At 43.1% G+C, this 27,651-nt stretch overlaps 1 protein-coding gene across 1 annotated transcript; it reads right to left on the reverse strand.

The window, feature by feature from the left end:
• On the reverse strand, nucleotides 1-27,651 carry TIGAR (TP53 induced glycolysis regulatory phosphatase). The gene is made up of 6 exons (XM_079937917.1): nucleotides 27,498-27,651; nucleotides 19,203-19,240; nucleotides 15,573-15,694; nucleotides 6,341-6,418; nucleotides 2,914-3,024; nucleotides 1-2,012 (listed from the first exon to the last, which is right to left on the reverse strand). The coding sequence occupies exons 1-6, from the start codon at nucleotides 27,527-27,529 to the stop codon at nucleotides 1,584-1,586; spliced, it is 810 nt and encodes a 269-aa protein (XP_079794043.1). The 5' UTR covers nucleotides 27,530-27,651; the 3' UTR covers nucleotides 1-1,583.

Below are 27,651 nucleotides of genomic sequence, written 5' to 3' on the forward strand. Positions count from 1 at the left end.
CTACATTTATTTTGTACGATACAGTGGTTACAAGTAACCAGACCTATCTATACATACCAATCTAGAGCCCCAAGATATATGTGATAAGCGAGAATACAGAATACAGACAGCGCGATATTTTGTATCAAGACCAGAAACACCAGAACAATACCATTGTTCCCTTATGACACTAGGTGGCCACGTGAAGGACGGATGGGTATATGGACTCGCGGTGCTGGCTGTCTCTGTAGAGAACAGGAGGGAACAGGACAGCAACAGCTGCTTAAAGGAACTTGGCTTACATCGCAGTGTGTTATTTCTTTTTTTAAAAAAAGCGGGGGGGAATATTACTTCTGGATGGCAGGGATGTGGACGTTTATTATCTGTCCTTTCTGGTTACTTTCCAACTTTTCGTCTGCAGTGAACTTCCTCTGCGCTCAGCCACATGCTCTGCTCCAGCACTGGCACGAGCACTGGCAGCGCTGGACACACTAAGGACAGCAGGATCCTGAACTTGAAATATGACTACACGTGATTTTAGCCTTAACTGACAGCCTCAGTCCTACCCTCTGTGAGCTGAGACTCACAGCATTCATCAACATGATCATTTCAAAGCAAACTGCATGGAAAACACGTTCTCCATTTACATGAGGGCCTCAGAGCGACCCATCTTTTGTACAGAATTAAGGTAAGCAAACTCCCTTTTCTCCAGTGCCATCTGGTGGAAAAGAGAGGAAACCTCATCTGTACCTTCCACAAAAAAAACCACGGTTCTTTTCAGTGAAGCCCCTCTTTTATTCTGGGGCTACTGTGAAGCAACCGTTTACTTTCTTTAGTGCCACCTTCAAACTAAATTCCTCAGCCTACAGCTTAGATGAGAAAGATCTGCTCTTTCCTCTTCCTCCGCTCAGATTCCTTCTCTAAAAATTTTGTAATCAGATGATGCTTCTTCCTCACGAGACCGTTCTGCAACCACAATCCACATTCATCTGCATCTCAAACCCTCCAGAGTAAACAATTCCAACAGCTGATTTCTGTATTAAACATTCAGTGTCGTTTGCTTTTACATGAACTATGACGGCAAGCATTTCTCCTTTAAAGGACTTTTTGAATATAACATATTTTCACATAAATATGGAGTGGAAATTACAAATAGTTCCCTCTTCCAAGGACTGGATGAGACAGTAAAAAAGAAAACATACAGTGTCTTACCAAGAGCCAATAAAACAGGCCAGATTTTTCAGACATTAAAGAAAAATACCAAAAAAACCAGGACACTAAAAAAGCAAAAAAACCACAGTAACAGGATTATTACTCCCCCAGTTTGCAATACTGAGTTCCTTCATCCATTTACAATCCAGAGGTGTCACTGCAGGGCGGTAAGATTACCCTGGAAAATTCCAACCGTACTCACAAAGAAGAAGTCAATTCTCAATGGTTTTCCATTAGTGTTTCATGTGGCTCTGATTCCACCCGAGCTTTATAACCTGCTCTAACGGACAGCTTTTTAACTGTTCCCAAGCCTGCATTAGCAGAGAGTGGAAATAGCGTCAAAGGCCCCCCTCAGAGGTTCACATTTGTTAGCTTTCGATGCAGATTTAAAGTTAGTGAACTTTGGTCACCCCGGTCAGGTGGCCCTGGAGGTTCACACACACACACTGCGTGGTTGGTTTCACTTCTCCTTTCTCACAGTTTATGATAAAGACACTCATCCCTGTATTGGGGCTGACTGATGTGAGTTCGGACCTGCTCAGGGTCACCGGGAAGGAACACTTAAGGTCGGTCAGGAAATAATCCAACAGGCTTCTCATGTAGGCGCCGTGACTCACAACTAAGACACTGGCCACTAACCCTGGAGCGCCGCTGTCCGAATTAAACGTGGAGGTACAGTTTTTCCCTAAAGGAAATATCTCTGCCAAAGAACTTTCCAGACAGTCGCTCGGGGCTTCTTGGGAAAACTGTTCATTCTGACCTGCTTCTTTCAGGATCAGCTGACAAAGAAATTCAAAGAAGTCTTTTCCACGCATCTTCACCTACAAGGAAAGAAAAGAAAAGGTGAAATAAAGTGACATTCATGACTGTTTTAAGACGTAAACGGAACTGAGTTTTTCTGCACGTCAGCGTCCGTGACTACAGAAGCAGATGAAACGCTGTGTTTCTATTCATTCAACCAGTACTTCCACAGACACTGGTAAGTAAGCGCCCACCTTATTTCTGGACCCATGAAAGCATTTTGGGGACAAAGGTGAGTAAGATACAATGACTAATTCCTGACTTCAAAGCACTCGGAGTCTAGCTGGGGAAATCTACAGGCAAACAGAAGCCCATAAAATAGCGGGAAACTAGGAATACCTAGGAAGCTGCCTCGGGCACTTCCATTCAATTAGAACAACCAGGATAAGAAGCCTTCCCTCACTAAACTGATACAAAGTCTTTACAAGAAATTTATGAAAATTAAAAATGGTGGGGGGGGGGAAATCACCAATGACACAATCAAAAGCAGAACACTCCAGAGCAACGCGAGCAGGGCTACAATGTCACTCAGAGCTGCAGGCGCAGGACAGGCCTGCTGGTCTGCCGCCCAAGTTGCTGGGTTTTGCCCACCATCCCGCTGACCGGCACCATGCCTGCTTCACCGACTCCACTGCCACTGCGAAGGCTACTCTGCTCCCTTTTCAAGGAGTTTTCTTAACAGACCCCTCTAATAACCCATTTCCTCAAATCCATTATCGGTAATGACTTAATAAACGAGAAAGACAGGACAGCTTAGAAGGGGAAAAAATGGTATGATGCAGAGTTGTTTTGTGAACCAAACAACTTCCAAACCGCTTAGCTACAATTCAGAAACATCTTGCTTACGCGACGAGTCAAGATTGCAGCTACTTTGACGCTGGCGCGCTCATGGACGCGGCGACTTTCCCCAGGGCTACGTACCTGGTCCAAGGTCTCTCCTCCGGGTGGTGTGAACACAGGGCACTCCTGCCCAGCTGCTTTGGCCATGGCCCTTAGCTCACTCAGCGGCGAGCCTTCTGCAACCCCATATTTCTGCAATGATCCAACAGACAAAAAGGCCTCAGAGGAATTTGCAATACAACAACTAAGTACATGTTTGTGGCAAATTCAGAACAATCATTCTGGGGATGAGCTTAGATTTCTTTGGCTTACTTTAGCCTGTCTCCTCGGAGAAAATGCAAACCCAGATCCATGTGACTTCAAAGCTCATTCGCTTTTTAGAGTCATAAAAATTGAGTCTCAGCAAAGGACACGCAAGTCACAAAGGAAATGCAAATGGCCAATAAACGTGGGAAATCTACCTCACTAGGAATCCAGAGAGTGAAAACTAAAATGACACCTTTCGTAAGTTATTAAATCAGAAGACCACAGAGATCACTAACAGCCAGTGTTGATGTGGGAAAAACTCTCTCCTAGATCATTCATGCGAGTATGAATTGGCACAGATTTTCTGGAAGGAAATGTAGCAAGACATACAAAAGTCTTTTTAAAAAGTACACACTCGGCAATTCCGTTTCTAGGAAATGTATGAGATATGTGTGTGAAGGATCAACTACAAAGATGTTTATACTTTAACATTATTTACATCAGTGGAAAATCTAGTCACAGCCTAGATGTCCTAAACTAGGTCAGTAGTAGCCTGGTCACACACATGACGCAACAGCAATATCTGAAGAGTACAGAGTCATTAATTATGTGATCATATTGAGGTGCATTTATGGGCACTGAAAAACACAGTACGTGAGACAAGCCAGTTAAAAAGCAATGCACAGAGTAGGATTTCATTTCGAAAAACATATACACAAACAGACAGACAGATAGAAACAGACAAGAAGGAAAAAGCCAGGAGCACACATACCAAAATATTCAGTGTTTGTGTGTGGTAGAAATTTTAATTGTATTTTTTTCCAAAGTGTTCTTAGTTTTAATTCCCTACAATGACAATGGATTACTTGCATAAGAAAATATTGAAAGAGACAAATTGTCACTTAGGGTTTGCACTGATGATGCCAACAGATTCTAACACCACCATCAGATAAGAAATCCAATAGTGAAATATCACTTTTTTATAAGAATACATGCACACTTTACCAGCTGCTCTTCCAACCTTCAAGCCCAATTTCTTACACTCTTAATTATATCTGGAGCAACCTATTACAAAGAGGGCCATTAAAAGCCATCAGTTGTTTTGTTTTCACAGGAATGGAAGCATCCTTTCTTGAATACTCCAAAGGCTTTGCTGGGGCAGTTAGGAGGAGAGGACAGGCGGCTGCACAGCTCCCACCCTTGCTGAGACCGCGGGGTGGTGGGGATACCAAGCAACTGCAAGTGGAAAAGTGCCGAGATGGAGAGAGACTGACAGATACGGCAGGGATGTCTAATCTGGACTCGGGAAACCACCAAGGGCCATAGTCTCTGGCGAGTGGAAGCTGGCCAGGCCTGGGAGCAAGCATTCCAGGGAGAATGGAGGACAGATGCAGAGGTTCAGTGAGCACAGGGTGTTCGGGAGATTCCGGGAAGAGGCTGAGAAGCGAGTGACCAGCGGTCCAGAGCAGGGACTCCAGGCCCAGAGGCCTCAGTGTGAATCTGAACTCTGCCACGAATGAGCTCTGGGACCCTGGGCCTGGACTTGACCTCCATGTGCCTCGGTTTCTGCTTCTGTAAAACGGGGGTTAAGAAATGAGGTTTTTACATCTTCCCGGCACCGGGGTTCTTGTGAAGATGAACAAACCCGCGGCTCTTGGAACAGTGGTGGGATGCGGTGAGCGCAGCGCCAATGCCCACTCATGTGACCGCTAAACCCAGGCACCGAGCACCTGGCAAGGGGCAGGAGGCAACAGATCAGACCCCGCAGCTCCCAAGAGCCGGGTCAGAGTTATGACAACTCCTGAGGGTAGAAGTGAAGCAGTGAACCCGTTTATACAGGGGTGTGGCAACCAAATTCTGCCAAGATTACCCTGGCTGCAGCGTGCAGATCAGACTGGGAAAGCAGGAGACTCGCTGTCCCGGTGCCCCAGGCGACAGGATGCCGAGCGGCAGCAGGAGGGCAGCGGGGGGGCTCGCAGTGACCCAGGCGACAGGATGCCGAGCAGGAGGGCAGCGGGGGGCTCGCAGAGACATGAAGCATTCAGGAACTTCTCAGAGGCTGAGCGGACGAGACGAGGACAGGATGCGCAGTGCGAGAGACGGTGAAGAGCCGGCAGGAGGGTTTCAGCCACTGCGTGAAGCAGGGCCACGTGGAGAGGGGGGCGCATTCCACTGGCCGGATGCGGCCGCGGGGCAGCTGAGCCACAGGCGGCTCGGTGTGTGTGTGCAGCTCAGGGAAGAGCCATGGACTGAAATCACTGCAGAGGATGAAGTTACTCAGGAGAGAGCACGGATGGAGAAGGGACGGCCCGGCCGATGACAGCGCTTTCTCCTTCACGTGATGGCGGGCCCTGGGCAGCGTTCCACTGAACTCGGGACATTTTCTTCTTTTAATCTATTCAGATTTAGTTTTGGGGATAGGTGTATTTTTCGTTTTGTTTTGGTCGCGCTTTATTTTATTTTTTTGGCCACAAAGCGCGGCTTGCGGGATCTTAGCTCCCCGACCAGGGATTGCACCCGCGCCCTCAGTGGTGAAAGTGTGGAGTCCTAACCACTTGACCGCCAGGGAGCTCCCAAGACATTTTTCTTTAACAACGTTCGAGCACTGGCTCCTGGGCACACAGTGAGCCTTTCCAGGGACAGTTTATGCTGGAGCTCTAGCCTATACGCTGAACTATAACAGTGAACACACGCAAGTTATGAAAAGCAGTTCTTTGAAGATGCGCTGGCCATTCTGTTACATTTCCCTCCAGGGGTAGAGGAAATCACAGGGCTGGCAGGACAGCAACCAGCTTACACGTTAGTATTATAGAGTGCACTAAAAACACTGCTCGAGGAGGAGACTTGGGGCCAAATCTCAGATCTGAAATTGCCGTCTTTTAGCTAAATCACCGTTTCAGGAAGATTCATTTCTGGTAAAGTATATAAAGTTGGCATAAAGAAGTCTATTCATGCTTATAATTATGGGGTAGGATTAGGAGACTGGGAAGAGAACGTTTCACCTTTAACTTTAAACTCTTCTGTACTAAGTTCTCACAAGTATGCCTTGCTTTTATAATTTAAGATGCCTCTTTCCTATGATTTTAATGATCAAAAAAGACACTATTTATGAGAGTAAGTAACAGTACTGCCACACAGTAATTCTTCACGTAATAGCTGATATCACATCCCTAGCAGGTAGGCATTTAATTTCTAGCCATGGGATAAACTGAGTTGGTTTATTGATAATTTATGGTAAAAGAACAATATCTAAGTTACTTACCCTTTCTCGAAGTCTTGAATCATACTTTACTGTCATATCTTTGCAAAATTTGCTCTTCTCCAAAATTCCATGCACGGTCTGCAAATCAAAAGACAACTATCTCTTTTCTCATAAAAATAATCATTCTTGGGGAATTCCCTGGTGGTCCAGTGGTTAGGACTCTGCACTTCCACTGCAGGGGGCCTGGGTTCGATCCCTGGTCGGGGAACTGAGATCCCACAAGCTGCACACGCAGCCAAAAAAAACATCATTCTGGGAGTGTTCAGGATGGTAGCATAGGAGGTCACTGAACTCACCTCCTCCCAAGGACAAGGAAAACCCCATAAGGCTAACAGCAGATTTTCCAGTAGAAACCTTACAGGCCAGAAGGGAGTGGCGTAACATATTCAAAGTGCTGAGAATTCCAACTAAGAAGCTTTTCTCTACCCAGCAAGGTTATTCAGAATTTAAGAAGAGATCAAGAGTTTCCCAGAAACAAAAGCTAAAGGAGTTCATCACCACTAAACCAACCCTAGAAAGAAAGAAATATTAACGGGGGAATGCCCTGGTGGTTCAGTGGTTAAGAATCCACCTGCCAATGCAGGGGACATGGGTTTGAGCCCTGGTCCAGGAAGATCCCACATGCCCCGGAGCAGCTGAGCCCGTGCGCCACAACTACTGAGCCTACATTCTAGAGCCTGCGAGCCATGACTACTGAGCCCACGCCTAGAGCCCGTGCTCTGCAACAAGAGAAGCCACCGCAATGAGAAGCCCGTGCACCACAACGAAGAGTAGCCCCCGCTCGCCTCAACTAGAGAAAGCCCGCCCACAGCAGCAAAGACCCAACGCAGCCAAAAATAAATAAATAATTAAATTATTTTTTTTTTAAAAAAAAGAAATATTAAGGGGACTTCTTTAAGCTGAAAAGAAATGGCACTAATTAATAATAAGAAAACATATGAAAGCAAAAATCTCACTGGAAAAGGTAAATATATAATAAAGGTAGTAGATCAATCAGTTGATGAAGATGAAAGACAAAAGCAGTAAAGTTACAATAATTAGCTAAGGGACGCATAAAATAAGAAGATGTAAAATGTGTCACAAAAGGTACAAAACATGGCAGGGAGGGGTAAAAAGCTAGTTTTGGAATGTGTTCAAATTTAAGTTGCTACCAACTTAAAACAGGCTGCTACTTATATAGGATGTCATATGGGAACCTCACAGGAACCACAAAGAAAAATTTACACTAGATACACAAAAGAAAATGAAAAAGGAACCTGAACATAACGTTAAAGAAAACCACCAAACCACAAAGGAAGAGAGAAAGAGAAGAAAGGAGCAGAGAGAAACTACAGAAATAGCCAGAAAACAATGAACAAAATGGCAATAAGTACCTACCTCTCAATAATTACTTGAAAGGTAACTCAACTAAATATGCCAATCAAAGATACAGAGTGGCTGAACAGATTAAAAAAAGAGCCATTTATGGGCTGCCTACAAGTGACTCACTTCAGAACAAAGGACACACACAGACTGTAAAAAGATGGGAAAAGATACTCCATGCAAACAGGAATGAAAAGAAAGCTGGAGTGGCTACACTCATATCAGACAAAGTAGACTTTAAAACAAAGATTGTAATAAAAGACAAAGAGAGCATTACATGATAAAGGGGTCAATCTAGCAAGAAGATATAATTTTATAAATGCATATGCACCCAACAGAGGAGCACCAAGATTAAAGCAAATATTAATGGACTTAAAGAGAGAAACTGAGAGCAATACAATAATAGTAGGGGACTTCAGCACCCCACTTACACAAATAGGTAGGTCATCCAGACAGAAAATCAGTAAGTAACATCAGTCTTAAATAATGGATTTAATAGATAAAAACAGAACACTCCATCCAAAAGCAGCAAAATATTCTTAAATGCACATGGAACATTCTCCAGGACAGATCACACATTAGGTCACAAAACAAGTCTCAATACATTCAGGAATACTGAAATCATAACAAGCACCTTCTCTGACCACAACTGTATGAAACTAGAAATCAAGCACAAGGGAAAAAAACCCAGGAAAAACCACAAAAATGTGGAGGTGAAACAACATGCTACTGAACAACCAATGGATCATCGAAGAAATCAAAGGAGAAATCAAAAAATACCTAGAGACAAATGAAAACAGAAATACGACATACCAAAATCTATGGGATGCGGCAAAAAACAGTTCTGACAGAAGTTCACAGCAATACAGGTCTACCTTATGAAATAAGAAAAACCCCAAATGATCTAACTTTACACCTAAAGGAACTAGGAAAAAAAAAGAACAAAGCCCAAAGTTAATAGACAAAAGGAAATAATAGAGATCAGAGTGGAAATAAATAAAATAGAGACCAAAAATAATAGGAAAAATATCAAGGAAAATAAGGGCTGGTTCTTTGAGAAGATAAACAAAATCGACAAACCTATAGCTAGACTAACCAAGAAAAAAGAGAGGACCCAAATAAATAAAATCAGAGATGAAAGAGGAGAGGTTCCAACTGATAACACAGAAATATGAAGGGCTGTAAGAGACTACTACAAACAATTATATGCCAACAGATTGAACAACCTAGAAGAAATGGATAAATTCCTAGAAATTTCAATGATTTTAAGACTAAATCATGAAGAAATAAAATATATGAATAGACTGATTACTAGTAAGGAGACTGAATCAGTAATCTAAAATCTTCCAACAAAAAAAAGCCCAGGACCAGATGGCTTCACTAACCACCTGGAACGCTACAAAACATTCAAAGATTTAATACCTAACCTTCTTGAAATCTTCCCCAAAACTGAAGAGGAGGGAGATCTTCCAAACACATTTTATAAACCCAGAATTACCCTGACACCAAAACCAGACAAGGACATCACAGAAAGAACTATGGCCAGTATCCCTGATGAACATAAGATGCAAAAATCCTCAACAAGATATCAGCAAACCGAATCCAACAATACATTAAAAGGACCATAAACCATGATCAAGTGGGATTTATTCCAGGGATGCAAGGATGGTTCAACATATGCAATCAACTAACATGGTACACCACATTAACTGAAGGATAAAAATCACATGATCATTTCAATAGATGCAGAAAAAGGATTTGACAAAATTCAACACCCATTTATGATTTAAAAAAAAAAACTCTCAACCAAGTGGGTATAGAGGGAACATACCTCAACATAATAAAGGCTATATATGACAAGGCCACAGCTAGCATCATACTCAATGGTGAAAAGCTGAAAGCTTTTCCTCTAAGATCAGGAACAAGACAAGGATGCCCACCATCACACTTTTATTCAATATAGTTTTGGAAGTCCTAGTCACAGCAATTAGGAAAGAAAGAGAAATTAAGAAAATAGTCCCATTTACAGCTGCATCAACAAGAATAAAATACCTAGGAATAAATTTAACCATGGAGGTGAAACCTGTACACTGAACACTATGACACGGATGAAAAAAACTGAAGATACAAATAAATGGGAAGATATTCTGTGTTCATGGATTGGAAGAACTAATATTGTTAAAATGCCCATACTACCCAAAGCAATCTAGATTTGATGCAATCCCTATCAAAATTCCAGTGGCAATATTTCACAGAACTAGAACAAATGATTCTAAAATTTGCACAGAATCTCATAAGATCCCAAATAGCCAAAGCAATCTTAAGAAAGAACAAAGCTAGAGGAATCATGCTCCCTGATTTCAAACTATACTATAAAGCTACAGTAATCAAATCAGTATGGTAGTGTCATAAAAACAGACACATAGATAAATGGAATAGAATAGACAGCCCAAAAATAAACCCATGTATATATGGACAATTAATTTACAACAAAGGAGCAAAGAACATACAATGGAGAAAGGACAGTCTCTTCAGCAAATGGTGTTGGGAAAACCAAGCGGCTACATGCAAAAGAAGAGACTACACTACTTATCTTACACCCTACACAAAAGTTAACCCCAAATGGATTAAAGACTTGAATGTAAGGTCTGAAACCATAAAGGTCCTAGAAGAAAACACAGGCAGTAGTAACTTCACTGGCATTAGTATTTGCAATGTTTTTGTAGATCTGACTCTAAAGACAAGGGAGCAAAAATAAACAAGTGGGACTACATTAAGCTAAAAAGCTTCTGCATAGCAAAGGAAACCATCATCAAAATGAGAACGCAACCTATTGAATGACAGAAGATAACTGCAAAACATATATCTAAGGGATTAATATCCAAAATATACAGTTGATCCTTGACTATGGGTTTGAACTGCACAGGTCCATGTATCCATGGATTTTTAAAAATACATACTACAGTACTACACGATCCTCAGATGTGGAACTGTGGATACAAAGGGCTAACTGCAAAGTTATATGCAGATTTTTGACTGCAAGGAGGGTGGGGGTCCCTAAGCCACACATTGTTCAAGGGCCAACTGTATAAAGAATGCACATCAGTCAACTACAACAGAAACCCAAACAAGCCCGTTAAAAAATGGGAGGGCATCTGATTAGACATTTTCCAAAGACACACAGATAGCCAATAAGTACATGAAAAGATGTTCAACATCACTATTGCGGAAATGCAAATTAAAACTACATGAGCTATCACCTCACACCTGCTGGAATGGTTATCATCACAAAGACAAGAGATAAGAAACCCTGGAGAGAAAAAGGAACACTTGTGCACTGTTGGACTGTAAATTGGTGTAGCCACTATGGAAAACAGTACGGAGAGTCCTCAAAAAATTAAGAATAAAACTACCATATCACCCAGCTATTCCACTTCTGAGTTTTTGTTTTTGTTTTTTTTTTTTTTTTGGTCGTGACATGTGGTTTGCAGGATTCTCAGTTCCCTGACCAGGGATTGAACCTGGGCCATGGCAGTGAAAGCCCGGAATCCTAACCACTAGGCCACCAAGGAACTCCCCCACTTCTGAATATTTATCCAAAGAACGCAAAAACACTAATTTGAAAAGCTATATATACCCTTATGTTCATTGCAGCATTCTTTGCAATAGCCAAGATATGGAAACAACCGAAGTGTCCACTGATAAATGAATGGATAAAGAAGATGTGGTAGGACTTCCCCGGTGGCACAGGGGTTAAGAATCCACCTGCCCATGCAGGGGACACAGGCTCAATCCCTGGTCCAGGAAGATCCCACATGCCGCGGACCAACTAAGCCCATGTGCCGCAACTACTGAGCCTGAGCTCTAGAGCCCGCGAGCCACAACTATTGAGGCCGCGTGCCACAACTACGGAAGCCTGTGTGCCTAGAGCCCGTGGTCCGCAACAAGAGTAGCCCCCGCTCACCACAACTAAAGAAAACCAGGGTGCAGCAACAAAGACCCAACGCAGCCAATAAATAAATAAATAAATAAATGGCTTGTTTGTAAATAACGTTTTATTAGAACTCAGCCATTTATGTATCATTTATGGCTGCTTTCACAGTACAACGGCAGAGTTCACAATTGTGACACAGACCATACAGCCCACAAAACTTAAAAATTTAACTAACTAGCCCTTTACAGAAAAAGGCTCTAGTTCATTAGTTCTCCATTCAGGTGTGTCTAAATTGGTTTTAAACCCATCCACTGAATATTAATTTCAGTTATCTTTTCAGTTCTAGAATTTGCATTTGGTTCTTGTTTTATAATTTCCAGTTCTTTGCTGAGATTCTCCATGTCATTTTTATCTGTGCATTCAGTGATTATTTTAAAGGCTACATCTGATAACTCCAGATACCAGATAACTCCTGTGGCTCTTTCTGCTGCCTTTTGCTTTTGCTCATTTTTGTTCATGTTTCCTTCTCTCATTGTGTACCTGGTTACTCTGACAAGAGACACTGTATTTGCAAAACGGTAGAAATCATTAAAGTCCATAGTCTGCCTTGTTTTTTAACTCCCTTCCAAAAATCAGACACTGTTTTACATCGTCAATATTTGTTTATATTTACCTATACCTGTAACAATTTCTTTCGCTCACTATTCTTTTCTGAATCTCAGACATCTCTTCTGGAATTTCTTTCCTTCTTCAATTATCCTTTGAAAGTTTCTTTCTAGCTTGTTTGTCTGAAATGTCTTCACCTATTCTCTGGAAAATGTTTTGCTGGTATAAAACTCTAGATTAATCTTTATTATCTCTCAGCACATCAAATTATTGTTGATATTGACACATTTGTTTATAGTCTAATACTGGTCTTTAATGGATAATGTTTTTTCCTTCATAGTCTTTGGAGTTTTGCAATATTGCTGTAAGTGTAGATGTGTGGGTTTCTTTCTTTAATTCTGACCGGGATTTGTTTATACTTTCTGGATCGGATATTTTGCTATCTTTCAATAATTCTGTAGTTTATTAACTGTGACCTCTTCGAATATTGCCTCTTTCCCATTCTCTCTGATACTTCCTCTCGAAAGACGACAGACCTTCTCATCACATCCTTCTGTCTTAGTCTTATTTTTAACCTATTTTATCACACTGCGCTACACTTCAGTTGCTATCTTACATTTATCTATAAGCAAATGACCATTTCAGCTACATCTAGTCTATAATTTAGTACAGCCACTGAAGTTTTCATTTTTGGATAAACTTTTTCCATATTTTAAGTAAATTTTATTGAAGTATATTTCAAGTGTACAGGTCACCGAGCTGTGACAGATCTAAGTACCGCCAAAATCAAGGCAGAGAAGAAGTCTATCAGCCGAAATGATTCCTTCGTGCCCTTGCCAGCCAATGCCTCCCACTCCTGGCCCCCGGCCCGCACTACCTGCTTTATGTGTTCTAGAGTCTCATGTAAATGGAATCACACAGTCTGCACTCTTCCACATCTGCCTTCTTTTGCTCAGATCCTGTTCTGGGGACTCCTCTGTGCTGCTGATGAGGTGTATTCCACTGTATGAATATACCATGTTCATTTTATCCATTCACCTACTGATCAACACACGGGTCGTTTCCACTCTCTGCCCATCACAAATAAAGTTGCCATTAAACAGTTGTGTACAGGTCTTTGTGTGGACATATGTTCTTACTTCTCTTGGATAGATTTCTGGGATTGAAACTGCTGGATCCTAGTTAGTGTGTGTTCAACTTTCAAGCCGTTTTCCAAAGCAGGCGTTCCGTTTTACATTCTCACCAGCAACGCCTTGAGTTCCAGGTGCTCCACATCCTTTAGCTTTCTAATTTTAGCCACGCACACGTTGTGTAACGGTATCTTGCTGTGGTTTTAATGTGCGTTTCTGTCGCGATCAGTTATGCTGAGCACCTTCTCATCTGTTTACTGGCTTTCCCCGTATCTCACTTTGTAAAGCGCCCGGTCAAATTCAAACCTTTTGCCTATTTGTCTAATTACTGAGTTGGAAGAATCTTACATGTTTATACAGCTAAGAGATATATATTGACATATGTGTCAGATATATACACATATATTACATACATGTAACACACGTTTACAATTTTCTCCCAGTCTGTGTCTTGTTTATACTTTGTCCCAAGATGCCTTTATAAAGATCTTCCCCGTTTCCTTATAGAATTTTCATAGATTTAGCTTTTAGATTTGTTCTACGAACACCTGCAAGTTAGTTTTTGTGGACTGTGTGAGGTAAGAGTCACATGTCATGCTTTCCTGCTTGGATGGTCCATCGTTTCAACACCCTTTATTGAAAAGACCATCGTTTCAACCACGGAATTACCTTGGCACCTGTGTCAAAAGCCAACTGACCAAAAAGACTAAACGAAAACAACTGACTATATAAGTGTGGGTCCCTCAACTTGTGCTTGAAAGAAAAAGTCTTTATTTTGCCTTAATTTTTGAAAGTATTTTCACTGGGTATGTATTTGGAGGTTTTTGAGTCATTAGTTCTTCAAAATCTGTCTTTTTACTCTCATACTCACCCTCACCCTTCTCCCCACTTCCCTTCTGAGACTTCAACTGCATGTACATTGCACTGCTTGATACTGTCCTCCACGTCACTGAGACTCTTCACTTTCCCTTCTTAGTCTTTTTTCTTTCCACAGTTAATTTTGGAATGTTCAGTTTCCATGTCTTCATGTTCACTGATGTCTTCTTCTACAGTGTAACCTACAGTTAATCCCACCCTATGAAATTTTCATTTCAGAATACTGCATTTTTCACCTGTAGAAGATGAAATTTGGTTCTGCTGCCTCCTACTTCTCACCTCATGCTCCTCTGAGGACAGTTTAGCCTCACTATTAAGGTGTAACATGCTCTCTGTATCCAGCAAAGCCTCCCCTTGCGCTGGTGGGAATTCTGACTCCGCACCCTGTGTGAGCCCCAGGAACTGAGTGGATGACCGCCACCCGCCAGGGACCTTTGCCCTCCCGCCCGAAGCCGTGTTTTCTGCCCTCGTGCAGTTTCAGCCACACGTGTGCAGATTAACCAACCGTCCAACAAAGAATCACGGGGATCCCTACACATGTCTATAGAGTTTTCTCTGTGCAGCTCTCTCTCCAGCACTCTTCCCCACAAATTTTACTTACTTAAACTCCCCAAATTCCAAGCTCTGTCCCCTCAGTCACTGAGACCACTGTTCTCTATTTGGCTTCTTCTGCCAGAGTCTGGGAATTGCTTCAGCTGGAAAACCAGGACGATCAAGGGCTCACCTGTTTTGTTCCACTTCATTTGGGGATCGCAGCCCACGCTGCCTGGAGTCCAATGTCTGAAAACAGTTGCTTCACAGATTTTGTCCTGTTTTCTAGTTGTTTATGGGGGGAGGCTACATTCCAACCCTGTTATTCCCCCATGGTTGCCACAAAAGTCTCCTTCCACCGACCTTTTAGAAGTTGATTTGGTTCTTTCTTAAATCTCTGGGATCATTTTTACAGTAATCTGTTCCTTAAAGATATTTTACACGTCTTTTATTTCTTTAGAGTAACACAGTTGTTTTTCAAACTGTATCTGGATTCTAAAATCTGACGTCTCTGTGTTGTTTCCACTGGCTCTCTCTCACGACACCTTCTTTGCCTTTTTATAGGCCTTTTGTTAGACATTTTCCCCAAGCTACTCTAACTTAAAAATTGCCACAATAAAACAAAGCACAAAAGTAAAATGAAGGGAGAAGAAGTAAGTTCTGTCAGGGAGAGGAGGGCTGGGGATGACGTCTCGTGTGAGTTAGTTCCCTGCGGACTCTGGCAGCAAATGTTTCAAGGTTACGACTGCTGAGACTTTTGACTCATCAGCCTCAACCTTGACTCTAAGCTCACCTGCTTTGTCCTCATGAGGTCGCTGGAGAAAACGTGAGTAAACTTCACGTTATTAAGAAATATACCAGCAGCAGCTGCTTGTTTAAATCCAGTTTCTGAAAGAGGCTCATCTATTCCTTGTCCTGTGGTATTAAGAGAAAGAAGAGTAACATTCAAATATATATACATATACATGGGATGCAATAAAAATCACACCTAAGAGAATATACAGAGCATTTATCTATACTTTATTAAAAGAGTTCCTTGGGTACTTTTCCACATAACTTTTCAGAGAACTGAAAGCAAGCAAAATTCAGCTAGGATCCTGGAAAAGCTCTTCTGTATCTCCCAGAAGAATGTGTGTCTGGCGAGAACTGGGTAATGAGGAGGCTGCCCCGAGCTCTGCCCCCACATCGCCCATCACTTCACCACGTGTTTTATTAATGCTGCCCCCAACCTCACGTTTTCAGCTCAGCTGCTGCATTTGGGTAGTCGGATCATCACCTAGAAAAGTTTTCCTTCTTTATCTCCACTGTTTGAATTCAGGAACGTTCGGTATTGCAAGTCATCCTCAATAAACGCTGACAAGTCTTCTACTAATTTAGAGCAAGTAACAGGTCAGCCAATGACTCAACACACAGGAAAATAATCTGTCATGAATGAGAGTTGGCAGAAACAACAAGTAACAGATTTGGAACCACTAATACGTCAGACGTGTAAATCAGCAGAGACTATAAACAGAGTCACAAAAATAAGCGACAACAAGCGATCAAAAACCAGACAGCTTTCCAAAAGAACCAGACAGGTCTTTTAACAGTGAAAAATGGAATTGCTGAGGAGGGGAAAAAAACATCCCTCAGTGGATAAAAGGAGATTCATTAAGCTGAGAAGCTTCACGAGCCCAAAGGCAGGGGCTGAAGCTGGCCCCTGGCACAGACACGAGGAGACGGAGAAGCGCAGATGTGTCAGAGACATGGAGCAAGGACGAGGATTCCTGAGCACATCCAGTGGGAACTCCAGAAAGGCGAGAGAAAATGGAGAACAGAAGTGAGGGAACACATAAAACTACAGATGAAGGGAACACAGTGTACACCAAGAAGGATAAATTACTAAAAAAAAAAAAAGTACCTTCCTAGATTTAGTAAGAGAAACTGTAGAATACCAAAATAAAACACAAAGACTTTAAAAGCAGTTACAGAGAAAGACAGATACCCACGGTGGGACACCATTTGGATGAGAGAAGACTCCTGAAGCCAAAAAGCAGCAGATGAATAGCTCCCAGGAGCCAAGAGAACTGTGAGTCTAGAACTGTCTGGACTAAAAAAGATGGAGGAGAATAAAAACAGAATCGTCTGGAACAGAATCAGTTGAAACTATCTTTACCACAAATTGATTTACACAAGAGGACTTTTCAAAAAAGATGTTTCAGGAATGAAGGTCTGAGACGCAAAAGAAATGGTGAGGAGAGAAACTGGCAACTACCGATGGCAATCTAAACAAACACTAGGTAACAGATTAAATCATAATGCCTACACTGCATGGTTAAAAAAGGACAGGACCGAGATACGGAACAGCAGCACACACTTTGTATTTTTTCAGGAGAGATGATATTTCTCTTACACCTTGTTAGGCACAAATGGTAAAGGTATAAAGGCAACCATCAAAAGGATAGAGATGGCTTATTCTGAGGCCAGTAGGGAAAGTAAGAGTGGGCTGGATAAAGAGAAGAAAAGGAAAAGCAGGCACCTAAGAAGGAAAGGTGAGTGAGAAGGAAAGGACTAGATAAAGAAGGGAGAAAAGAACCACAAAGGAAAAGTCCAAACACACCAGAAACCAGAGTCAATGTGGACAGACCACTCTCACCAGTTAACAGAAAGATCATATTTCTTTTTTTTCCTTTTTTTTTTTTAAGAATCAGAATCAGCTGCCTACCCTTTACAAGGTAACACTTAGGACATCAGTACACAGCGAGGCTGAACGGAAAGGGACAGGAAGATCTATACCGGGCAAATCCCAACCCCAAACAGCCGGAGCTGCCGTATCACTCTCAGACATGCAGACTTTATGACAACAGTCTTAGTAAGGATTGTAAAGATCACTACAAACAATCAGCGTTCCCATGCACCACGAAGACAGAGCAATTTTAAAACTTGTCTGTGCCTAATAAATTAGCCTCTAGCTGCATAAAAGCAAAACACATAAAGCACAAGTTGACAGAACTTCAGGTATTAAAGGATGAGCTGGCCATCACAGCGGGAAATTCAACATATCTCACTCACAAACTGACGCTTAGCTCATACAGGCAAATGAGTAAATTTACAAAATTAGTAAAGTATGGAAGATTTGAACAACAAAATCAAGGTCAAGTATTTGATACAGAACTCCACACCCAACAATTAGAAAACAGATTTTTTTCTCAAACACACAGTAGTAGGTTTATAAAAACTGACCATGCTAACCAATTTCAAAGACGTCTTATCAAATAAACCATATTGTCAGAACACAAAGCAATTACAGTGGAAGCCAATCACAAAAGATGAAGAACAAAACCAAAAAGCCCATTCATTTGGAAATTTAAAAAACAGTTCTAAATAACTCATGGGTCAATGAAGAAATCGTAACGGAAATTTAAGATACTTGGTGCTGAATACTTACCAGATTACTACAAATCAAAACTGCAGGTATGTGACAAAAAAATGGTACTTAGAAACATATAAGGCTTGAGGGCTTTAAAAAAAATAAAAAGGAGGCTATAACTTAAAGAACTAAGCATCTAACTTCCAAAGTTAGGAAAACACAAAACAGACCTAAAAAACAGGTGTGAACGTGAAAATTTTATTCATGTTTTACCGTCAGCTTCGAATGAAATGAGACCAAGGAGCAGGGCCCACGGACAAGGCGGTACTGTACATGAGCCCAGAGGATGCTCTGGGTGGGGCCCAGGTCAATGGGAAATAGAGGTGCGTTTAATTATCAGACTGATTTCCAGAAGAGGGAGGCAAGCACACAGGGTATGAAAATCAGCTTCTGCAAACCCCAGATGTCCCTAACCCAAAAATATAAAACTAAATGCTTGTATAATCCAAGCAGAGAAACAGCACGTCTAGCTGAAAGACATTCTTTAAAAGCCAGGCCAGCTGGATCACAGGGAGATTAAAAGATCTGAACCCAAATTAACAGAACAAGGCAGGGGGCAGAGGAGAGTCTATTCAGAATAAAGTAACAACCCCATGTGAGAACAGGAATTCTCTTTTTAAACCATTTCTTTGTTACTACTAAAAATAATATAAGTATCTTAGCAGAAAAATACCATTAACACCAGCCAGTAAATTTTTTGTTTCCAAATATGAAATCATTTAAAATCCTGGCAGATACATTTTAAGACAACTAGACTCAATATAACTCCTTAATCAGCTTTGAAGCTGCCCACGAACAACTTGGAGCACTGTTCTTTACATCTAATTCACTCAAGAGACTCTTGGTTACCATCTGCTCTGATCGTATTTCTGTGACCATGATGATTTAATTCCGTAATCCCAGTTCACAGTCCAGAGCGGCCCCCGGTCCACCCTACCCCACCAGATCTGATTAACCCATATTTCACATTAATACTAACAGAGAGAGCTAAAATACGAGTCAGAGCATACCAACCTTGAAGGATTTTCTCCTTGTTAAGTCTTGTTTCTCCACTAAAACAGGGAGGGAAAAAAGCCTTTATTACCAAATTAGGTTATTTTTGAAATGAGGAAAAAAAAATCAGCAACGAAAGGTAATGATACTTGTAAAGACAGCATATTGTACATGCGTCAGAATCTAACCTGTAAAGATAAAATGTATTCTAAACTACTGTCTGCAATCATCTGTTCTATGTGCCTAATCGATAAGCTAAAAATTTCAAATTGCCCCAAATTCAAATGTATACATCAACAATCTTAAGTGAACTAAAGGTAGAAAATGCTATTTCAAAAGTAGTATATGTATGTATAAAAAATTTTTGTTAAATAATCTTCTTAAATATGTTGATCAAAACTACTCCCACAGGCATCGGGACCAAAACACAACAGCTGGTCAATCCGTCCATCCGCTGCGCTGAGCGGACAGGAGCGAGGGACGGAGAGCGGAGCGCAGACCCGCAGACCCCGGCCCTGCCTCCTCGGTCCTGGAGCTGCTCAAAGCTGCTCCACTTCGCAACACCAAGGAATTACAAAAGCAAACCCAACCCACTCTGAAGCAACCCAGAGAGCAACGGGGGGAAGTGGTGCCCCAAAGCAACTGGATTGAGGCTGGAGGGGGAAGGGGAGGGTGAGGGCACCTGGACCAGACCAGACAACAGAGTGCAGGTGGGAGCTGGCGTGTGCTGTGCGCACACTGGACAGAAAACTGGAAACGGTGGGGGGAAACACCCCACAGGCCTCTTCAGATCGAGTTATCGCCTCATCTGGAATCAACTGTCCCCACAGCCCACGTCCACACCCTTTCAGGTCGGCGAGAGGTGAAAATCCGTGAGGGGAAACCTCGCTGCCATCTTTCGGGCCCAGGAGCAAGACTGCTTGGCGCTACACTCACCTGCTGGGTTAAGCTCAATGCCTCAGCTTCCTCATCTGTCAAATGGGGATAATAGACGGTCCCAACCTCACAAGATTCTCGGGATGATGGGATGAACACAGGTAAAGCACCCAGACACTGCCTGGCTGTAGGAAGCACTCAGTAGCTGTATTTATAAGCCATTTTTGGACAGACTATATAGATATCCAAGACTTAATGCATTTTTAATCTTTTAAAAATTATGAAACAAATAGTAAATAACATAATGATAAAGCCAGCAGGCACGTAACGCCACCCACGTTAACAGATCACTGCCGGCCTCCAGGACCCCGTCCCTGTCCACCACGATGTCCTCCCTCCCCAGTGGATGCCCTGCCGGGACTTTTGCCCGCTCCGGTGCTCACCCTTCCTCTTCGCTTTCCTGCCCACGTGCAGCATAGATTAGTTTGCCTGTTGTTGAACTTTACAGTGACTTGCTTCTTACTCTACGTGGTTTTCTGTGTTGCTTCTTTTGTTCAACATTTTGGGAGATGCACCAGCGTTGCTGAGTGTGGCCGCACTCGATTCTCGTTTTTACTGTGTAAACTTCACTGTAAGGGTTTGCTACGATGTAGTGCATGGTCCACTGTGACAGACACCTAGACTGTTTCCAGCTCCGGGCTACGCTGCCATGAACATGTTTGTCAGAGCGCAGCAGACTCTCTAGGGCAGTGGTTCTCAAAAGCATGGTCCCTGGACTTGCATCACTGGCAATGCCTGGAAATGCAGTGTCTCAGGCCCCACCTGCCCCCAGACACACTGACTCAGGAGCTCTGAGGTGGCGGCCAGCAGAGTCTGTTTTAATAAACCCGCCAAGCGATGCTGCTGCGTGCTCATGTCTGAGATCCGCTCAAGGACTGGTAAGCAAGTCTTTCCGTGAACCAAGCTTTGTTGGCATACAGTCATACCCATACGTTTATTTATTGTTTATGACTGTTTTCACACTCTAATGGTGGAAATGATCAGTTCAGACAGACCATGTGGCCTGCAAATCCTAAACTATTCGCTCTCAGGGGTCTGTTGACCCCTGCCTAGGGACCCGTGCCTAGCACTAGAACTGCGGGGCCACGGCGCATCCAGCTTTATTCGATAAGGCCAAGTGGTTATACCAGTCGCAACCCCTCTGCAGCGTTCCACATCCTCACTATAATGTGACAGCTTTCAATTTGTGTCAAGACGGAACCTGAACAGTTTACCTCACCTTGACTTTAATTGGTGTTTCCCTGATTACCATGATGGCTCATCACTCCTGCTTTGTTTTTTACGTGAAGCAGTAGTTTAAAAAGAAAAATATCTCGCGTGGGACTGATTCACTCAGATCCAGAAAGGAATGCCACCAGACCTTGGTCGTGATCACAAACTCGTGTCTCTGCCCCTTGTTTATACCTTGCCCCTCGTTTATAAAAACAGGGGTTTTTCAACCTCGCCTACAGCACAGGTTCTCAAACTTGAGTGTGTCTCAGAATCCCCTAGGGGTCTTATTAAAACAGAGACCGCTGGACCTGGCCAAAGTGTTCTCATTCTTCAAGACCCAACACAGCCAGATAACTCCTTGAAGTAGCTTTCCCTCTCCAGCACCGTTCCCTACCGCCCCATCCCCTTTAACTACCCCAACTCTGCACTCGCATTTTTCCCGGCACTACTGTAGTTAGTTACTGTACTTCTGTACTACGCTAGTTAACTTTTGTAGTCATGCATCTATCCTGGCCCCAGTTCCTTAAAAGGCACGGCCAGAGGCTGCATCACCCTAACATGCCTGGTCCCTGGAGAAAATCCTGGGAAATAACAGAAGCTCAGTGTACATGCTCTCTGGATGGAGGGTCATCTGGAAATATCCACCAAAATGACAAGTCTGTTTACCCTTTGATTCAGCAGCCCTGTTACTGGAAATGCTTGCATTCATCTAGATTTAAAAGAATATTTGCTACAGTATATTTCTAACAGCGATAGATGGTAAATAACCTAAATTCCCTTTAGCAGGGAACCCGTTACTTTAACAAATAAACAGTGGGATATCTACCTGATGGAATTCGATGCGGCTGTGTCTGCGGGAGAGTGATTTACGTAAAGAGATGGAAAAATCACCAAGACATATTCAGCAGAAAAAGCAAGGTACAGAATAATATACAAAGACTGCTACCTTTTTAGAAAGGCAGGACAGGAACTTCCCTGGTGGCGCAGTGGTTAAGAATCCACCTGCCAATGCAGGGGACACGGGTTCGAGCCCTGGTCCGGGAAGATCCCACATGCCGTGGAGCAACTAAGTCCGTGTGCCACAACTACTGAGCCTGTGCTCTAGGGCCCGCAAGCCACAACTACTGAGCCCTTGTGCCACAACTACTGAAGCCTGCGTGCCTAGAGCCCGTGCTCTGCAACAAAAGAAGCCACCGCAAGGAGAAGCCTGAGCACTGCGACGAAGACCCAACAGAGCCAAAAATAATTTTTAAAAAAAGAAAGAAAGAAGGAAAGAACAAGAAAGGCAGGGCGCAAAAGTAAACGTTTGCATCTGCACGAGAGATGCCGGGAGGACGCAGAGGCTGTGGTCACCTGCAGGGGGAGAGGACAGAAAACTCAGGAGAACTGTTCTGATTTCTAAACGTGTGGATGTAGCGGCTTAAAAAATATACGACAAGTGAGTGAAATTACACAGCACTACTAGCCACTCACTTGCCAGTATTATCGTTCTTGAGGTGAGTATTAATAAAAGATGTCTTGCAGCATTCCAAAACCCATTCAGAATCGTATGAAATGGATAGGAAAGAGATTAAGCTCTGCGGTTCAGATGAACAAAGCATCCAGGGAAGTGATGGGGAAGGCACTGCTTCTCATACAGAAAACAGTTCCCAAACACAGGATCCACTTCCTGTCTGTCTCAGCCTCACAGTCTTGCCGAGACCAAGAATAAAAGGGCTGTACTTCACTTCTGTACGAGTGACGTCCTCTTTAGACAATGGCTTTGTAACCAATTCAATGACCAGCAAAATTCAAATAACGCCTCCCTGGCCCCCAATCCCATATTTACTTTTATATGGGAACCTCAGAAGGTTTTGCCCACTTACTGTGGATCACAAGCTCTCTTGCTCATTGCACAGATTTAAAATCAAGGGTGAGAAGAAATTTAATAATTACGCTGGACCAGGTCTTCACAAATCACACAAATGATATGCCAAGACGATAACTTTCTGTATGCTTACTGAAAAGGTAGCTCAAGATTTTAACTTAATCCCAATAGCTGATTTGATCACGGATTCAGAAGAACACATTATATCATCAAAATGTCATCCTGTTAAAAAACAGAATCCCAGTACTTTGATAATTTGTAACAGTACTGCCCCAGCATCTCACCAATTCCAGCAAAAGGAGAAAAAATAGCTGTAACATAATAAAAGATTTCCTTTAGCTGTAAGTCAGTCGAGACTGCTGCAGACATTAGTGCATTATTAATAATCACTGCTGTTCTACTGGGCATATTTTGCTTTCAAATCACTTTATAAACATTATAGTGTAAGAATCTAGAAAGAGAATTTTTTTTCCAAAAATGTGCACAAATATTTAGTTTTACAGCTTTTATCAGCTTTTTCGAGAGGTCTGTACAAATGCTTGAAGCCACTGTTTAGTTTGTTTGGGGAGTGGGAGAGGAAAGTGGGTGGCTAAAATAGGTTTACTATGAAGCTACTTCCCTAACCGAAGCTCGGCTTGTGGCAGTGGCGGGGAAGGCAGGGGGAGTGGAAAGGTCAGAGGAGTGTATTTTAAAGGAATCAGGAATAACAGCACTGATTCTCAAAACCTGCAGTGTGACTCACTTCCAAGACGGACGCCCGACTCCGCGAGAACGCAAACACTTAGGCCAGGAAGTCATGTCTGTGACCGGCCGTCTAAAGGCCCACAGATATGCACCATTTATTTTGTGGATAATCATGCTCTTCTCCCCTTAAAAAGACATGTTATTTTGTTAGTTCTGGTTTGTATTCTACAGCGTCTCTCTAGAAATCATATAGAAAGCTTAATTTCCCAATCACATCCTTTTTAATAATTCAAATTCCACGGACCAGGACTCGGTTTGCTGCAGCAGAGACAAATCATGGGAAGTCAGTATATACTTGGGGCAAGTTTTCAAAATAGATATGCTTTGGTGGACACAGGAATGGAGTGTACTCACCTGATAGTTAACCATGCATATACAGCTTCATCCTAATTCCTCCACACCAGTTAATTCATTTGAAAATGGATTAATAATTTGAAAACATAGAAGATTTCAAGCACTAGTAACATGGAGAGTTTCACCAGATGGTCTGGGGGCAAAAATGTAAAATACTCAATTCATGATATATTTTTGTCTATATGTAGATTAGGCCTAGTTGCATAGGTTCTCCCAGTTAATCAACCCTACTCCCAGAAAACAAATATCACAGTAACATAACGATTACATGCATCTTGATAGAAGTTGACAGATGATCCAATATTCATCTGGCCTCTGCTTTATTAACAAACAGAACAATGACTAGCATTCATGAAGACTAAGTGTCGACAGAGGCAGAGTAAGAAAAACCAATCAGTTTTGCTGTCAATACCTACACTGATTCATCATTTTTTTCGAAGCACAGGCTCCGGACGCGCAGGCTCAGCGGCCATGGCTCACGGGCCCAGCCGCTCCGTGCCATGTAGGATCCTCCCGGACCGGGGTACGAACCCGTGTCCCCTGCATCGGCAGGCGGACCCCCAACCACTGCGCCACCAGGGAAGCCCCATGATTCATCATCTTTAAGTAGTTAAAAGTAAAGGAAATTTACTTTGTGAAAATGTTTACAGAGCTAGCTAAAAACGGAAGTGAAATGGGGTGGTTTTGCAGGCAACCAACTGCAAACTCCTACAAAGAACCTTTCAAGGGAACTAGGGCCTTCGATGTGCCGTGTGGGTGATGGCAGTGCCGATCTGCATATACTGGGGTTTTCAACCATGCTGCTCTAATGCCACCAGACGCTACAGCTCAATCAGACTAGTAGACTTGAAGTTTGAAAGGTGGGGTATTCTGTTCCAAAAATGATACAACTGGTAACTCTCCCTTTCAAGTATGATGATGAAGACCAACACACAGATGGTAACAGCACAGATTCATAAAGGATTTGACTGAACTTAAAGAAACTGCATTTAAAAAGTTTTCTTGCATTATCCAAAAATTATCCAACTCTTAAACACACTGAGTTGCAAAGCGTTTGACAGAGTCAGGTAAGAGACAACTCAAGGTAAACTCCCACTATTTTGCTCAATGATTCAATCTTGCTGATTCCAGTAAGAGTCATTACATTGAACTCTGGTGATCAATCAAGTTTGAAACTGTTTCTTTTCCTGAAAGAATCATCCATTTTTAGCTTTGAGAACTCTGAAGGAGAAAACTAACCCTATCAATTATTTCAGTACTTCCTTTGCACTTTCCCATGAATAAAACAGAGCAAAGTAAACTATTCTTATCACTCTTCATGGTTATATCACAGGAAATAAAAAGTAGCCTCTGAAATGGCTGATGATATTTAAGCAACCTACAAACACTAGGTTTCAACTCTGTAAAATTGGAGGCAGAAGGGCATAGTATATAGTTAAGAGGATGGGCCGCAGATCTGCTGCCTTGGTTTAAAGGCCACCACCCCAACTTGTCATGTGACTATAAGCAAGTCACATGCCCTCCGTGTCTGTTTCCTCACCGGCAAATTGAGAAGCCAGTCTTTACCTCACCAGACTGTTGTCAGAATTTAATTACGACAGTGCCTGGCACATACTAATTTATTAAGACTTATTTTTAAATTAATTCCTCATAGGAATTCTGTGATGAATGCATTTTAAAAATCAAGCCCTTTTTAAGAAGCAGGGAGGGGATAAAATCCGAACTCATGTAACTATTGTTTATTAAGAAACTAAATAGGGATCATCTTGTTTTTCAAGGGGTGGTTTTGCCCAGATTTTCTACGACTTCTGAGTGGCAATTACACGCCAGGCACTGTGTCAAGGCATCCAGAAACTTCAGAGGAAAATGAGGGCAATCAAGACACTAATCCCTGTTCTGCTACTGACTAGCTGGATGACCTTAAGAAGGTCACACGACAGTCATAAAGCCTTCTAAAAATGGAGAGGGGTGGGGCGGAAAGAGAGGAGCTCGATTTCTAGCTCAGTCATTAAAATCCTGTGAATCCTAACGGAACAACTTCAGATGGTTGCCAAGATAATCTTCCTATAAAGTAAAAACAGGACCAAAGACGATAGCAGCTAAAGTCAGCTTGGCAAGGTTAGACCATATCGCTGTTCTCCACAAGCTCCACGATGTCAAAAACGGCATCTTAGTTCCCTGTAACCCTGTAACCCTTAGTTACGGGCTGACACACAGCACCCGCTCAGAATGCTGGTCCCATTAACACACAAATTGGAGGACTCCCTGCATCTGTATCAGAGCTGTCCTTACAGAAACAAAAGTTAGTTAATTCTCAGATATATTTCTCCCCCTCCACTGTGCTATACGCTTCACCTTTCTGACATTTCATTATCACACTAACCCAGTGAAGTGGGTCCTATCACTAACGCCATTTTATAAATCAGGAAACTGAGGTCGTAGAGATTAAGTCGGTGAAAGGAAGCCCAGGTTACAAGGCTCCTAGCTGGAGCCCAGATTCTAACCTACGTCGATCTTTCTCGAAAAATCTGTGCTCCTGACCTCCCTGAATTCCACCTCCCATTAACACCGGGCCAAGAAGAGTCGAGAAGGAAAAAGGAAGAGACGTAACGACTTGTCAGCATTTAGCTCCCTGTAACGTTATATGATAAACATATTTATTCGGGGCGATGCAGGCGGCTGAGAGCAGGGCGAGGCCCCCTCTCCTCCCCCAGCGACAGAAGATCTGCGGAGAAGAAGCGAATCTCAGACACAAGCCTGGGGGGCCGAGGCGACCGAGGGGACAGGGACGGAGCCGTCGCAGAGCCTGGAGCGGAAACGTGGGCCCCGGACCAGTCACTCTGCAGACCCTGGGGGACCGGCCGGGGGCAAACGCGGGGCCCGGGAGGTGCGGCGACAGGGCTGTCTCTTCAGCTTCAGCTGCCACCCGGAGACGGGGGCCCTTGACACTCACTCCTCCCGACCTCCCTGTCCCCATCGAACGCGGGACCGCTGCCATCTGACACCTGGCTTCTCGCTCAGCTTCGCTGGGGCAGGAGGGCCGGTAGGGGGTAACTCACAGGAAACACCTAGAAATCGCCAGGCCGAGCCTCGGAGGAGCAAATGGGACGGGCAGGGCGGGGCGGGTGCAGATCTTCGGTCCCCCAGCCCAGCCCGCAACACTCCACGGAGGGGAAAGGGCAGCCCGCGCAGGCCATACTCACTGCCGGACCACTGTCAGAGCGAAGCGCGTCATCCCGCCGGCGCCGGGACAGAGCAAAGCAAAGGCCGCGCACGCCGCCCGAACCGTCTCCCACACTCCGCACAAGCCAACCGGCACTGCGCCCGCCGCACCCCGCAGCTTCCGCACCCCGCCAC

This window comes from Stenella coeruleoalba (genome assembly GCF_951394435.1).
Source record: "Stenella coeruleoalba genome assembly, chromosome: 11".
Classification (NCBI taxonomy): Eukaryota; Metazoa; Chordata; class Mammalia; order Artiodactyla; family Delphinidae; genus Stenella; species Stenella coeruleoalba.